This window comes from Alosa sapidissima, chromosome 1, assembly GCF_018492685.1.
Source record: "Alosa sapidissima isolate fAloSap1 chromosome 1, fAloSap1.pri, whole genome shotgun sequence".
NCBI classification, from domain to species: domain Eukaryota; kingdom Metazoa; phylum Chordata; class Actinopteri; order Clupeiformes; family Clupeidae; genus Alosa; species Alosa sapidissima.
Window position 1 is genome coordinate 7,997,057 of NC_055957.1, and position 15,741 is coordinate 8,012,797.

Below are 15,741 nucleotides of genomic sequence, written 5' to 3' on the forward strand. Positions count from 1 at the left end.
CCACGGCCTACTGGTTAGTGCTTCGTACTTGTAACCGGAGAGTTGCAGGTTCGAACCCCGACCAGTAGGCACGGCTGAAGTGCCCTTGAGCAAGGCACCTAACCCCTCACTGCTCCTGGGTGAGTGTGACTGATGCTGTGTTAAATTTTTTAAAAATACATTTGATCACTCTCCAGCTCTATCTATGAGGTGCAATATGTGTGTGTGTGTGTGTGTTTCAGATCCAGTGGAGGTTACTGTCCTGTCTGTTGTCTCTAACTGGCCCAGCAGTGACTCCTGTAATGTGAAGGTGATCTGTAGAGGTTGTGACCTCTCTCTGACCTCCACCTGTAGCAGCAGCACCTGCTCTCCAGAGGAAGAAGTGTCCAATGACTCCACCTTCACCCTCTCTGTCAGAGGAGGTGTTATCATCTGTAACTATAGCAACCCAGTCAGCTGGGAACATGCTATCTTGGAAATGGAATCTATGTGTTCAAGAGATGCAGGTAAGAAAGAGATGGAGAGGTTCAGACACAGGGTTCATCTGTGTAACCATGGCAATCACATCATCTGGGACAGTGAGCTGAAGATAGCGCAGAGTTGTTCAGTTTAAAATACATTTTAGTTTTTTCATAAAGTTGATTGTTCAAAACAATGTGAAAGTCTTGGGACAACAAAATGATTGGAAATAAGTGTTCTTCCCACTGCATATTTGTAAGAATGATTATGTGGTTATAACAAAGATCATAATGATGATGGGGAAGAAGAAAAGGATGTTGTGTATCAGGGCTGGAGATAACACACATGATAATAATTATAGTATAATAACTAAAATAAATGTAAAAATGAATTATTCTAATTAAATCACGATGAGAATATGTAAGGGATAATGTATAGAACGCCGGTCATTATTGGGAAAATAAGTCCCGACAGGGCGAACCGGACCCCGATGCGCAGCAGAGGTATCTTTTTCCGCCCTGAAGGGACTTATTTTCCCAATAATGACCGGCGTTCTAACATTATCCCGCTTATTACACGGCTACCTGCCAAAACTAAATAATAAACTCCCCACGATATGACTTTAGCCTACATATACTAGCCTATTTGTTACCGTTCATCGTGGCATTTGATGAAACAAATAGTTCGCAACAACACACACTGAACTTGACAAACATTCTTTAGAACACAGCTGATCAACCGTCTGCTTTCACTTTTGAATGAAGTTCCAGTCCTTGTGTAGTGATATGAAATACTAGCCTGACGAGCCAGACCCACATTAAAATGTAGGGTCTGGGCACTCACCGTTCGCAGTGCTCAGTCTGAGGGGCGGGATAATCAGTTGTCTTTCAAATTCCCTCTGCACGCAATAGGACAGCGGCAGCGCTATGAGTCCCATGCGTTTCCCACCAGGGGAGCTAGTTGGCTAGTTCAAACGTTTGCCAACTTAATAAAAACTTAACTCGTGTCACACTGTTTGCCAGCAGCAACATCCATCTTATTTCAAAGTCAAAGTCAGCTTTATTTGTTTTCAAGTAGCAGGGAATTCAAGCCAAACCGTTGCAACTCCGTTGCCATCAATCATTATGTTAAGCCCACCTAACGACTCTATACACGATTTCATTGGCCTGGTTTCGATTTCTGGAGCTCACAAGCCAACAAAGAGTCGCTAGACTAGCCCTGGCAGCAAATGTAATTTGCTGCCGCTAGGGGCGCGTCTAGATTCCTAGGCTGATGAAATACCTGAATTAGAAGCACAAACTCTGTTACCATTGACAGCGGTTATTTTTTTCGGAGGTCCTTTCCTCTGAAATAATGACCGCTAGAACTTTGGTAAATCCCATTCAAGTCAATGGAGCGTTCTACTTGCCTTGTGAAGAGCCGTGTAATAAAAATACGTAAAGTATTGTGTATATTTGTACAGTGTGCATACAGCCATGGTGCAGAATAATGAAGGCAATGACATTTCTATTCCCTTCCCTTCTACACCCTCAGTAACTCCCTCTATGAGATTGATTGTGATCACTGTGATCATAGTTATTGCAATATTCCTCGTTGCTGGTGTTGCTATATATGTGTATCGAGATGGTGCAACAGGAACAGCAACAGGTAAAGAGACATTTCTACATTTCTACAGGCATAGAGGCATTCGTAGCATCATATAACCTTCATTGGGGTTTTGAAAGAGAAGTGATATTCATCATGTACTTACAGGTCCAACTCAAGCAGAATACGCTGAGGTCACAGTAAGCAGAACTTTTCCTCCCTCATCTTCTCACGGCCACAAATGATATTTCTACGATAAAGACCTGCTCCCGGCACCTCTCACAAAAAAGCAACCTAGGGTGTTTCTGTGAATTTACTTGAGTCAAACTTTCATTCAAGGACATAATTAGGTCGGAAGCGCCACTTTTAAGCTTGACTGTATTTGAGTCAAATGGCCTTTTGAATTGGAGTCGTAGGGGCACTACTATTTTGAATAATGATCGCATCAAAATTAAACTTTGATTGAAGTATCACCAGTGTCTCTACACATGAACTTGAGCATTCAGAACATTGTTTGTGTACACGGAGTTTACTAAAAAGAGAGCTTTTGGACAACTCACTTCTTTACTGGCAAGATGGTAGTGAGCAGACCTAAAGACATGACCTAAAGTGTGTTGAAACATGATACTGAGTGTGAACTTTTGTCTCATAGCTCATCTCGGCTTTTCCCCTGCACTTCGAAATCTGGCGCTAGTTTGCCGATGCTACCAACAGGTTTTCGATGGGGGTGCCTCGGGCATTGGCCTAGCCCTGCAAATAAATGACTGTATTACACCATTTACGAGGCTCAAAGTAGCTCCACACTTCATTGGTAGACTTCTGAGGGCCCTGATATTTAAAACGAGACATTGAAAACTTTGACAAAGCACTGGTAGTTTATTTACAAGACGATTTATACAGACAGTACCTTCAGGAAGTTTACCGTTCGCCGCCATCCTGAATTTAGTCATGGTAAGTTGAGCAACGAGTACGAATGAACAGGTATGATAAGGGATCAGATTCCAAAAATAATTCTGTGGAAATGCATGAATTCCAGTTGCTGCTACTGGAAGCAACTGGAATCCATGCATTTCGACGGATTTTTTTTAAAATCTGATCCCTTATCATACCTGTTCATTCTTACTTCGTATTCGTACCGAGGCACCATTGAGAGCATCCTCTCCAGCTGTATCGCTGTGTGGGGCGGAAGCTGCACTGAATACAACAGGAAAGCCCTGCAGCGCATAGTGAACACAGCTGGAAGGATTATTGGTGCTTCACTCCCCTCCCTGAAGGACATTTACACCACCCACCTCACCCGCAAGGCGACCAAAATTGTGAGTGATGCAAGTCACCCCGCTCACAATCTGTTTGATCTACTGCCCTCTGGGAAGAGGTACAGAAGCCTGCGCTCCCGCACTACCAGACTCACCAACAGCTTCATACACCAAGCTGTAAGGATGCTGAACTCTCTCCCTCCTCTCCCCCCTCCACCCTCAGCTACATAACATCCTGGACATTGGACCCAAAATGGCCGCCTGCACTACTCCACTTGCAGACTTGCACACTTGTACACTTGTACACTTTACAACTTGGTGTTGTTGTCCTGAAAACACAACACTTCTGCTGCTCTTACATAACTTGCACCACTATGCCACTTTCTTTCTTACTTAGGTCAAACAGAACTACCCAAGCCTTTTATTGGCCTGACTTTGCACTAGTATTTTATTGAATGTCTATGCACAATTTCAACCAAATTTTGCTGCTCTTATTTTTTCATTATTATATGTGCCCTCTTATTTACTTATTTACTTACTTTTTTTGTTTACTTGAATGTTATGTTTGTCTGTGGACCTAAATTGGCAAAATATGTCTTGTCTTCACCGTGGGATAGTGAGAAACGTAATTTCGATCTCTTTGTATGTCTGGAACATGTGAAGAAATTGACAATAAAGCTGACTTTGTACTTGTCGCTCGACTTATCGTGACTAAACTCAAGGCATATTCAACATACAGTATGATGCCTTGAGTTATCAACATGATCCATTAAATTGGTGCAGACCGGGGCAGCCGTGGCCACACACACACACACACACACACACACACACACACACACACACACACACACACACACACACACACACACACACACACACACACACACACACACACACACACACACACACACACACACACACACACACACACACACACACACACACACACACACACACACACACACACACACACACACACACACACACACACACACACACACACACACACACACACACACACACACACACACACACACACACACACACACACACACACACACACACACACACACACACACACACACACACACACACACACACACACACACACACACACACACACACACACACACACACACACACACACACACACACACACACACACACACACACACACACACACACACACACACACACACACACACACACACAGCTGTGGGGCAGCCGTGGCCTACTGGTTAGCGCTTCGGACTTGTTACCAGAGGGTTGGCGGTTCGAACCCCGACCAGCAGACACGGCTGAAGTGCCCTTGAGCAAGGCACCTAACCCCTCACCGCTCCCCGAGCGTCGCTGTTGTTGCAGGCAGCTCACTGTGCCGGGATTAGTGTGTGCTTCACCTCACTGTGTGTTCACTCTGTGCTGAGTGTGTTTCACTAATTCACAGATTGGGATAAATGCAGAGACCAAATTTCCCTCACGGGATCAAAAAAGTATTTATACTTATACTATGTAGGGTGTCTTCTTAATCACTATATGGATAAGTGTCTGTGGGGGTTCACCTCATCATAAGGACTCATCAGCTGCAGCTAGCTGTGTATCCTGCACAGTGCTGTATGTGGAGGCTACTGGCTGTAGGACATCCTGCACAGTGCTGTATATGGTGGGCATCGTTACATGTAAATATATTCATGTAATGCATTTATATGTAATATATTCATGTAATGAATTTATATAAAATTCTTCAACAGAAGGCCTGCCTCGAATGCAGGCTTGCCCAAAAAAAAAGGCCTGTGGTTTGCGCAGCCTACAGTAAGTAGGTCTTAGTGAGTTAGGAGTCCTCTCAACTTCTTTTAAGCTGTCTCAGAGGTGGAAAGTTGCGTTTGTTGGGGGCAGGGCCGGATTAACAATTCATAGACCCTTGGGAACAAATGTCTGATGGCCCCCCCTGCCCCCCAGCCAACATGAATCGGGCGGTCAGTTAATAGGCCTATATCGTGAAGATTTGCCATTTAAGGCACGAGCGCATCTGTGAGGCCAAGCCTCACCAAGTAGCCCATTTGTTTACAACTAACATTACATTTAATTAAACTGCTTATAGGCTATGCCGAAATAGTTTCAACATTTTGAATATCAGTGTCGGGTGAATTAGGAAATGTTCTCAAAGTAGCCTTATGGCTGAAAGCTGCTTGGGATGCTGTCAAAATTGCTCAAAAATGACGTTCGAATATCCCCTCTAAAATAAACACATGTATTTGAATATTTTGGAATATATAGGCTATATTATTTGCGCATTATGTCAGTGACGCGCATCATGCCATCTGTTTTTAACTTGTTGTATGGTTATTGCTTGACAGGGGGCTCTAGTCCACTGTAGGCTACGCCAATCGTCTATTAATACCTTCCACCTAACCCCGGTGAGTGGGGGTTGCTATAATGCGTGTGAAATAGCACCATTGAGTAGCCTAGATGCGAAATAGCCTTAAAATCGTTCCGGTGTTGTGTGCCTTCTGGTTTCTCGACCTACTGGTTTCCTTGCGCGTGCATGCGCTGCAGCAGTTGTCAGACATTCACAAACAAGTTGTTTTAGGCGGTTTGAAGTGGCTTTTCATATGCCATGAGCGCTCGGCTACATTACAGCCACTCGGACAAAAGACATGTAAAAAAATATATGTTTTGAAAACTAGCATTAAACTGGATTCGATCCCGCAAAAGCAACACACGCATGACTCTCTCCAGCCTGATTCCCTACTCCTTGAGCCAACTAATATGTTACGCGATACAATTAACTATTGTAGGCTACCATCAATTAATAACGTAGGCAACACCCAGGGAACATGTTGTCCAGGCTATCTGAAACAAGTGGTTGCCCTTCATCTACAACAACTGGTTACCTTGGGCTGCTACAGTCGTCAGTGCACTGTGCACAGTAGGCCTATGCTACTCTTTGTGGTTGATCAACTAAAAATAAAAGATGTATTTGTTGATGACGTTATTGTAGGCCTAGTAGACCTAAATTCTGAGAAATTAAATGGTACGAGAAACGATCTACATAGCGCACCAGACCGCGATGTCTTCAAGGGTTGAATGAAGGTTGTTTGCAAAAATTAGCGTATTTTTCAAGTCAATAAACATTCTTAATTTTCGAATGTCTTTGTCAGGGAACATCTGACTTTTCAAAACCATAGGCCTGGTAGTTGCTCAGACAAGGAGTTATAAGATAAAGGCAATACCAAGCCAACAATCATAAAGCACCTGTGCACGCGCTCTCTCTCCCCTGCGCATGAAGCTGTCTGCGTGTTGTAGGCTAGATTTGCGTGAGTTCTTTCTATCTGCTTTACTTTTGTGAGTTGCGACCACCTAGGCTATGTTATAGACGTTCTATGAGATACCAGTGTTTAGCTGTGTCACAAAACAATACGCTTTGTCAGACTACTTTTAAAATGATATTCAGGGCTTTATACATTTTAAACATTCAGGGCTGAAGACCAGACAAAGCCTTGCGTTAATTCTTCAGGTGGGAGTGTCAGGAATCTTCATACGAGAGACGCTGTTATTGGTGGTTAGTATATGGAGTAGGGGATTGACAGCAACATAGCCAATCACATTATGAGAGATGCTGAATTTAACATTAACTGTGATGTTTGATTTTAATAAATGTAAATTTAGCCGAGACTGTAAGCTGGCACACTTGATGTTTTCTGTAAGCTGGGTGCTCTATGTTTTCCGTGGGTGCTCGAGCGACGGAGCACCCACGGTATCGGCGCCTATGACAAGCGTATCTCGCGGTTGCATCCATTACAAACAAGCATGCAATGTGAACGTCTGGGATTGGGGAGAGCACTAAATGCTCTACTGAATAAGCACAAAGTCAAGCCTTTAAACCTTTAAATGAAAAACACTCTTTAACAATCAAAAAAATAAACGCTAATGAAGTAAACTTGTGACCATCAAAAATCCTTTATCGCCTGTAACTCCGTGATAACAGGACGTAACAGGAAGGCATTTGGCTGAGCAACGAAGGTTAATATGCTCTATATTTTGTCCAAATGATGTCTGTCTATCATCGTTGCACTCGGAGAAAACCAGAATGTTTAATTTGTCCTGCGTTTATTCTACGGCTGCAAAAGTCTGTAGTAAAGTCTGTGTAGGGTTTTCCAGGCTCCATTTCTTTTTACGAGACACCCTGCTCACTTGAGACATCTGCCGGTTGTTTGGGTTGTTGCAGCGTCGTTGCAGCGTCACTGTAAAAATACAAATTAAAGTCGCGTGATACCGTGTGATCCCACGCGCGGACCGCGAGGGAAGCTGACCAAGTCGAAGCACTGCCCACTGTATGTGGAGGCTACTGGTTGTAGGACAAACTGCGCAGGATTTCAGTGTGCAGGGGACAAGCCAAGATGAGCTACGAGACAAAAGTTCACACTCTGTATCATGTTTCAGCACAGTCAATATAATAGTCACACCGAACTTCTCTTTTAAACGAAAGTTTGACTAAGGTACATTCACAAAAAGACCCTAGACTGCATTTTGTCGAGAGTTTAAGACTGATTTATCAATGAAACCCATTGTCCATTGTTGTAACTCTCTTTCTGTCAATAACAATACTCACAGTGCTGGTGTGTCTCTGTGTCTGTCTATAGCCGCTTTCATCTCCAGGATTCTCTGATCTATACAGCACTGTGCAGGAAGTACTACAGCCAGTAGCCTCCATATACAGCACTGTGCAGGATACACAGCCAGCAGCCTCCACATACAGCACTGTTCAGGATGTCCTACAGCCAGTAGCCTCCACATACAGCACTGTTCAGGATGTCCTACACCCAGTAGCCTCCACATACAGCACTGTGCAGGATGTCCTACAGCCAGTAGCCTCCACATACAGCACTGTGCAGGATGTCCTACAGCCAGTAGCCTCCACATACAGCACTGTTCAGGATGTCCTACAGCCAGTAGCCTCCACATACAGCACTGTTCAGGATGTCCTACAGCCAGTAGCCTCCACATACAGCACTGTTCAGGATGTCCTACACCCAGTAGCCTCCACATACAGCACTGTTCAGGATGTCCTACAGCCAGTAGCCTCAACATACAGCACTGTTCAGGATGTCCTACAGCCAGTAGCCTCCACATACAGCACTGTGCAGGATGTCCTACAGCCAGTAGCCTCCACATACAGCACTGTGCAGGATACACAGCTAGCTGCAGCTAGCCCCCTGATGCCCTATGATGAGGTGAACCCCCAGATATACTGACAGTATGTAGTAATCAGGAAGACACTCTTATTACTCCTTTAATGGGTATCTCTGCCTCCAAATAACCCAACACAACCCTGTCATCATGTGCCTGTAGATCTGTCTGCAAACCCTTGATGTAGACACATCCTCTCTGGATCCACTCAAAAACCCTAGCAGCAATGGAGGAGTCATTCCTCAGGTAAACATTTACAAATAAAAGTAAAGTGACTGGCATTTAGGTGACACTTTTATCCAAAGAAACAAAATTAGCAAAGGCAGGTTGGGGTTCAGCATGGTGTAATAGTAGTACCCAGCACAGGTTAGAGAATAGGTCTAATTTTCGTATTCTCATTTGGATGAGTCTCGTGAGGGAACTTGAACTGCAATGTTGATGAGGTGCTGTGGCCAGACCCAACTAGGGGACAGGATACACTCATTTACTAACAACTCACTTTTTACGAACAACTTGTTATCACATCATCTTTTATGCAGTATGTGCAGCATATTTTTCATGCCTATAAAACACCCATTCCCCTTACATTTGTGTTTAATGTAGTGCAGGTGTACTGAATGCATGGCCTATATGTTTATGATCGCTGCTGCAACACAGCACAGTCATATAGGATCCATGACACCCAAACTATTTTTGGGGTGGGGGGCAGGATTTGCTTGTAGCTTGCTTGATGGAATACCCTCCAGATGTATTCTGTATGTTTGTGTGCAGACAGCTTCAAATGTGTCCAGCCAAACTGGAGGATCTGTCACTCTGGAGTTCCAGCAACACCAGCAGATGGAGAGGGAGAGTATAGATTTCATCCAGTAGTACTTTAGCCAAGATAAAATAATAAAATATGTACCTCACAAAGACACTGTTACAGTATTCACCCATAAATGCAGAGTGGAGTTTAATAAGGAGACCTTCTCTCTGGAGCTGAAGAACCTACAGAAGAGTGACAGTGGACTCTACAGAGGAGAGATCAGTGCTGGAGGGAGAAGTTACGGTTGAGTTCAGACTCTCTGTTCACAGTGAGTGTGACTGATGCTGTAATATTGTTTAATATGAAACGTTTTCATTTGGTTATAATAATAAATATTTATTTGGTTACTCTTACAATCTTTATACTCCACCATTTGGGGAATTACACTCCTTTCACACCTCCCATTGTTAAACAATTGATTTTTACCTTTCTCAAGTTCATTCACCCATTCTCTGGGCCAGATGTACTAACGATTTTGTGCCCACTTCAGGCATATTTGATTCACAATGTGCGCGTAAAAACACTGCGAGGTATGTACAAACAGGCCGCACTGAGGAAAAAACGCAGACTGCCTGTCGCAGGAGCTGCGAATGGTTATGTGTGCTTTTCTGTGTCGTGCATATTCATTCATAGGAGGGTCAGGGGAAAGTGGTAGTATCGCATAAACACAGGGGTAGAAGTGCTAACAGCGAACAGGTATTCCGCCATATGTATGAAAACAGCGCACATATGTTTTGCGGTGAAAAACTTGCCCCTGTTAAAAGCAGGTGTAATCCAAATCGCGGTTAAATGTGTCAATTAAAGAAACTTTTAGAGAGAGCTAAATCAGTATTCAGAGCATTGGTTTTCTTCATTGTACTATGTTAAAAGCAACCTTAAAGGAGCCATATGTAAGAAATGTATTTCAATTAATCATAAAATGGCCCTGATGTCACTAGACATCAAGAAATCATGTTCATTTCAAATATTTATATCACTGACAACAGTAGTCAGGCCAGGATTTTGTCATTTAGTTGTCATTTAGTTGCAGCCCTCAACTGATGTTCATGTTGTGTTTTGTCATGTCATGTTGTGTTTTGGCCTGATGTGCCACCCTCCACCTATCTACTAATCACAAAGTCAGTAGTGTTTTGGCATGTGGGTGAGGGGGAGGGGATACACCGCTCTACAGTAATTTGAAAGAGATTGCAGTACCATTTTTGGCCACAATCTTACGTAAGGTTCCTTTTGTTTGCCTTTCTAATATCGTAGTTTCACTTTCACGACATACACTTCCAATCTGCTAGACTGTATTAAAGGTGCTCTAAGCGATGACACACATTTTTTAGGCTAAAACATTTTATGTCACTTACTGCAAACATCACCTAACCAACCGCAAGCTGTGTCCTGAATACACTGTAAAAAAAACATGATCTCTGTGGACAGCCCAGGTTCCAAAAACGGCAACAAAAACAACCTGGGCAAACCTAGCCCATAAAAACATAACAAACTGTTCCAGCAAATCACAGACAAGGCACGTTTAGGAGAGTTTCAATTGCACGGGGGCAGCACGGGAGGGAGGGGGAGGAAGTAGCGAGCTAGCTCTCACTTTTGTTTGAAAGTCAACAGAAGTGACGTTACCCAGCATCGCTTAGAGCAGGGGTCCCCAACCTTTTATGTACCATGGACCGGTTTGATTCCTATTTTTTTTTCACGGACCGGCGTGGGGGGGGGGGCTCCAGTTATGTATGAACAGTGAAGGTAACAATCTCTTGTGAAAAACGTGAACTTGAAGAAGTGAAAATTGAACAATATGAACTATGAATATTGAACAACTTGAAGCTACTGTACATCTATAAGTGTGAACAGTGCAGTGAGCGGGGAGCAGTGAGGGGTTAGGTGCCTTGCTCAAGGGCACTTCAGCCGTGCCTACTGGTCGGGGTTCGAACCGGCAACCCTCCGGTAACAAGTCCGAAGCGCTAACCAGTAGACCACGGCTGCACCTGTAATTAGCATCATCATTAGCATCTCGTCTGCTAGCATCACATTTAAAAGTGACTTATTTTTTCGGTAATTTTCCTATTTAAAACTTGTCTCTTCCCAAGTTAGAAAGTGTAATAAGACTAATGGAAAATGAAACGTGGTGATCTTCTAGGATTTGACATGGAACTATACTACTATTATTCAAGCGTAATAATCCCGTCACTAATCAGTTCCTCTGCTGCAGCTGGCCTATGGGGACTATTTTCAGGTGCTGCATGATATCATTGTGCTGCTGCCCAGATGGTCTTCCTTGATTATTACACTGGAATGAGAGTAATAAGAAGAGAGTTTGGGTACGCTCCATTGGGAAATGTTTCCAACCCTAGCATCATAATGGGTGTAGACTTTACATCAACTTTGAGATCATTGGATCAAAAGAAAACACAGTTCCTTATCAAAGTAAAAATAAATCATTGGTAAACCAATGATCCCCAGTTTTTTTAGTATGAACACATGTAAATCCAACAGTAAGCTGTAAAAGCTAAAAACAATACAAAACATTTTACGTCATTACAACTTTGTTTCCTTTTTTTACACTGAAATATTATCTTGACTCTTGAACTGTCTATAAGTCTAATGAACTTAGCGAGACACCCACTCTCCAAACCTGGCTGGGGGCCGTTGTTGACGGCTTGGCCTTTGAGAGTGGTGACCCTGTTGAGGTGGTTCTATTGCACCACCCCCACTTTCCTGAGAGTCCTCAGCGGAACGATGGGTGGAGGACATTGAGATCACAGTGGCCGGTGTGTCCCCTTCTTGATCCAGGATGCCACAAGAAGTCTCCTCCACGTTCGTTCTGGAGAACAGTCTGGCGAGGTCTGGGTCTGCAGTATCTGTGTCCAAAGCTGGGGGTGACACCTCCACAGGTGTCCACTTGGGAGAAGGCCGAAGGCGCAAGATAACAGTGCTGTGGCACCCACTTTCCGACGTCGCTCGACCTCTTTTTCGGCAGACCAGACAACGGCCAGCAAGAGTCGCCGTGGAGAATCCAACTAAGTATGATAAGACTGAATTACACATTTAAAGCTGTGTTTATAGTTCAGAAAAAAGGCCTTCGGTCCCATCCTTAGAGGGGTAGGCCTAAATGCAATTCCTACATAGTCAGTAAATGCCTGTGTAGAGTGGAGTGGCGTGGGGAATAGATGGGAAACGTGTCCAAAGCACTTTTCCACCGTCACACGCACACTATTTGTTTATCCAGCACCAGCTTTGCAAATAACGATGTCCACAGACAAGGTAGAATATGTTGCATGATTTTATGAGAGTATGATGTATTGCAACATCAGAAGCATGTGAAATTTGTAGTTTCTTATGTTTCATTCCATCGAACTACAAATCCGCTACCCGATCTGGCAAACTTACATAGTGCGGTTATAGCCGGTAGAGGGCCGTGAAGTGAATGCAGAAGTGCCATTCACCCTGTTACAAGTTGATGAACCACTGAAACGATTTTGGAAACATTATTTTAAGGTACAAAAAACTCTTTGGTGTTGCTTTAAGGGCAATGTGTAAAAAGTATGGTCATGAATGTGTGGATGAAAGACTTTTATGTAAATGAAATAGATGGACTGAGGGAAAGTTTCCGCTAACAGGCACGTTAAACATACAGACTAAGTAAATGTAGAGATATGATGGAATCGAAAGCTAAACCTTAAACCTAAATTGTTTGATAAATGGGAACAAGAAGCATTGAACCGACAATTTAAAGAGAGCGAGGGAAAGAAAAAGCAGAACTATGGACTGAGAGAGAAACCAGACATCCCAAATCTCCCGGAATCTACAGTGAGCGATCAAGAGCGTGCATGCGAGACCAAGTGTGCATCTGTGTGTAGCGCGCACATGACGGGAGAGAGAGAGGGTTGGTGCGTGTGTGTCTGAGCGCATCAAAGACAGAGAGCATCCTAATTGGCCTGTTTCGCTAAATCAACCAATCAGTTTTCAGTGTGGGCGGGCTTTTATCTCTTTTCTCCCGAACTTAATTAATCAGTTCAGTGTATAGGAACAGGAAAAAAATGAAAATGTTAGACCCATTTCAAAGTGTAGGCTACCCTTGTCTCATAAGAATGATAGCCCTAATCTTGCATGCTGCACTGTTTGCAACAGTGACTTTAGCATTGCCCATGCTGGTTAAATGATTGCAAAAGACATGTTGAGGTGAGTTTAACAAGTGTAAATTCATGTGCATATTATTCAGGCCTAAACCCTGCCTACTAGATTGCTAGTACATAAAAAGAACTACCAAAATCTGCATATTTTATTTTCACAATTTCTATATATAGGCCTTACTTATTTGGTGTACTGACTAGACATTATTGAACATATTAATCTGTATTGAAGTAGGCTAAAGTTTTTTTTTGGGGGGGGGGGGGGCTTCGTGATACCTCCCTGAAATGACTTTTTCCAGGTTGGGATGTCTGGAGAAGCAGAGTAGAGAGGGACATTTCCATGCAGATGAGAGAGAGTGAGTGGCTGCACCGAGGGCATCTGAGCATGAAGCCGAAATGTACGTGCAGCAACACAACCGACAGCTCCTCCCCTAATTATGATGATTCCTGGTTACCTCTCTATTCCCCTTCGCCTGCCGCCCAGCGGCCTGTGATCGCAAGCCAACCACAACCACCACCACCCACTCACCGTCAGCCCCTCTTCCCCACGCTCGCGTCCAGCAGCACTCACAAGAACTTTTATCAGAGCATTGCACAGAATAATGGGCGGAGAGGTGGTAGAATGGAGAACAGAAGACACAACAAAAGCAGAACTTGATTCAGGAGTCGCCGGGTCCTGAGAATGACACTTCAGATTTACTTTTTGAACTGTACCCTCAACTCACATCAAATCCAATGTCACAGCCCAAACTCTCTCTTTCTGTAAACTGTACATTTATTTTTTGGTTGATACTGCAGCAGACATTAGCACAATGGGAAAAAGGGATAGCAGCAAGTTTGCAATGTATGAAAGTGACAAAAGTGTGCATGTGGCAGGAGCATATCCGAGACTTTGTCGATAGATAGATAGATAGATACTTTATTGATCCCCATGCAGGAAATTCATGTCTAAGCCGCTAACGGTGAGATATGAACATACTGTAGTACATTACAACATTCATTTCTCCTCTCCAAAGTTTCCCCCGAAAATTTGTTGGGTCGGGACTTATTATGTATGTTAAATCTCACCATCACATTGACAGCGGGAGGGGTGGGATTAGAGGGCCCCATTATGTTATTTTGTCAGAAATTATGCCCCACATGGATAGGTTATGAGTGTAAATTCCCCAATAGCATATTTGAATCACCAGTGCCGACCCAAGGAGAAACAGAGACACCTGAGTATTTGCGTTGTATAATGGCAAACTTTACTGAAACTCCACCTCCGGAGTATTTAGAAAGTTGGTACCAAGTAGGAGAAAAAGTCGACTCTATTGTCATTGTTACCACCAGAATTGAAAGATTCGTTTGCCCATGCCGACTCTTATCCGCATGTGGCTTTGGCTATGACAAAGGGTGAATGGAGTGATATTGGCCTGTGGGTGAAAGAGTGTGTGAATGAGAATGATTGGGCACCGGTGCATCACATCCCACACTTATTTCACTCAGCTACATAAAACATATACTTCTTACAAAAGCATGGCTCCCTAACAGTGAAGCCAGCATACAGACCTATTTTTGTACAACCTGAGCCAATACAACAAAGGAAGACGGTAGCTCTGTCTCTTCAGGAAAGCGAAAGTATTTACTCAGCTGTTCCAGTAGGCATGGTCGGCTACTGCAGAGCCTGGATCCTAAATTACGCAGAGAGAGCCAAGCTGTTACAGGCTTGCGCAAATGCATGCAAAAATCTGACTAACTGTCATGACTTCCTGGCTCAAGGCCGCCACAACAAAAAAGGGGGAGACCACAACGGAGTATATTAAACGCAAAATAGGTTTATTAAAGAAACTATGTACAGAAGTCAGTAAATGTAAGCCAAAGTAAAACTGTAGTGTATGTCAGCTTAATGAAATGTAATGCAAAAAGGTATGTCAGTGGGGAGTGTGCTGTCCAGCGGGCAAGCAAGAGGTCTCTCGTGGACTGGGAGGTCCAGGTTTTATGCGGCTCCTAATTACGCCACCAATTAGCCAAGTCATCAGACTCCTAGAGCTCCCCCTGCAGGCCGAGAGACAAACACAAAACAGCAGCCAAAAACTAACTCATCAAGAGGGCTAGTGATGAACCCAGCATGGTAAAGCTGGAGCGTCACACTGACAAACTGACATTGACTGATGAATGCAAGATTGCTTTTGTGGATTTGAAAAACACATTGGCATCAGCCCCTGCGATGGGACTGCGGTGCTGGCATACGGTGTCTTATTTCACCCTCTGTCACACTCTCACAGTCCGCATGAAGTGCAGGCCATGCTGCTACAGGCCCAAACCTCACATCTCAGGCCTGTTTTCCGGGTCACGAATTGGT

The 15,741-nt window shown here is 43.8% G+C and overlaps 1 protein-coding gene across 6 annotated transcripts in view; it reads left to right on the top strand.

Moving 5' to 3' along the window:
* The first annotated feature begins 279 nt into the window (after nt 1-279).
* si:dkey-27h10.2 overlaps nt 280-15,741 on the top strand; it is a 36,603-nt gene continuing 21,141 nt past the window's right edge. For 2 of the 6 annotated variants that reach the window (XM_042082667.1, XM_042082755.1), the window contains exons 1-4: nt 2,039-2,085; nt 2,191-2,222; nt 8,628-8,711; nt 9,237-9,538. Coding sequence is in view for 4 of the 6 variants with exons in the window: in XM_042082355.1 (XP_041938289.1) it covers nt 1,914-2,085; nt 2,191-2,222 (204 nt within the window). In the remaining 2 variants the exon portion in view is untranslated. Of the gene's footprint in view, nt 486-1,736; nt 2,086-2,190; nt 2,223-8,627; nt 8,712-9,236; nt 9,539-15,741 lie in introns of those variants that run through there. The other 4 variants (XM_042082355.1, XM_042082507.1, XM_042082442.1 and 1 more) reach the window with 3 other exon arrangements.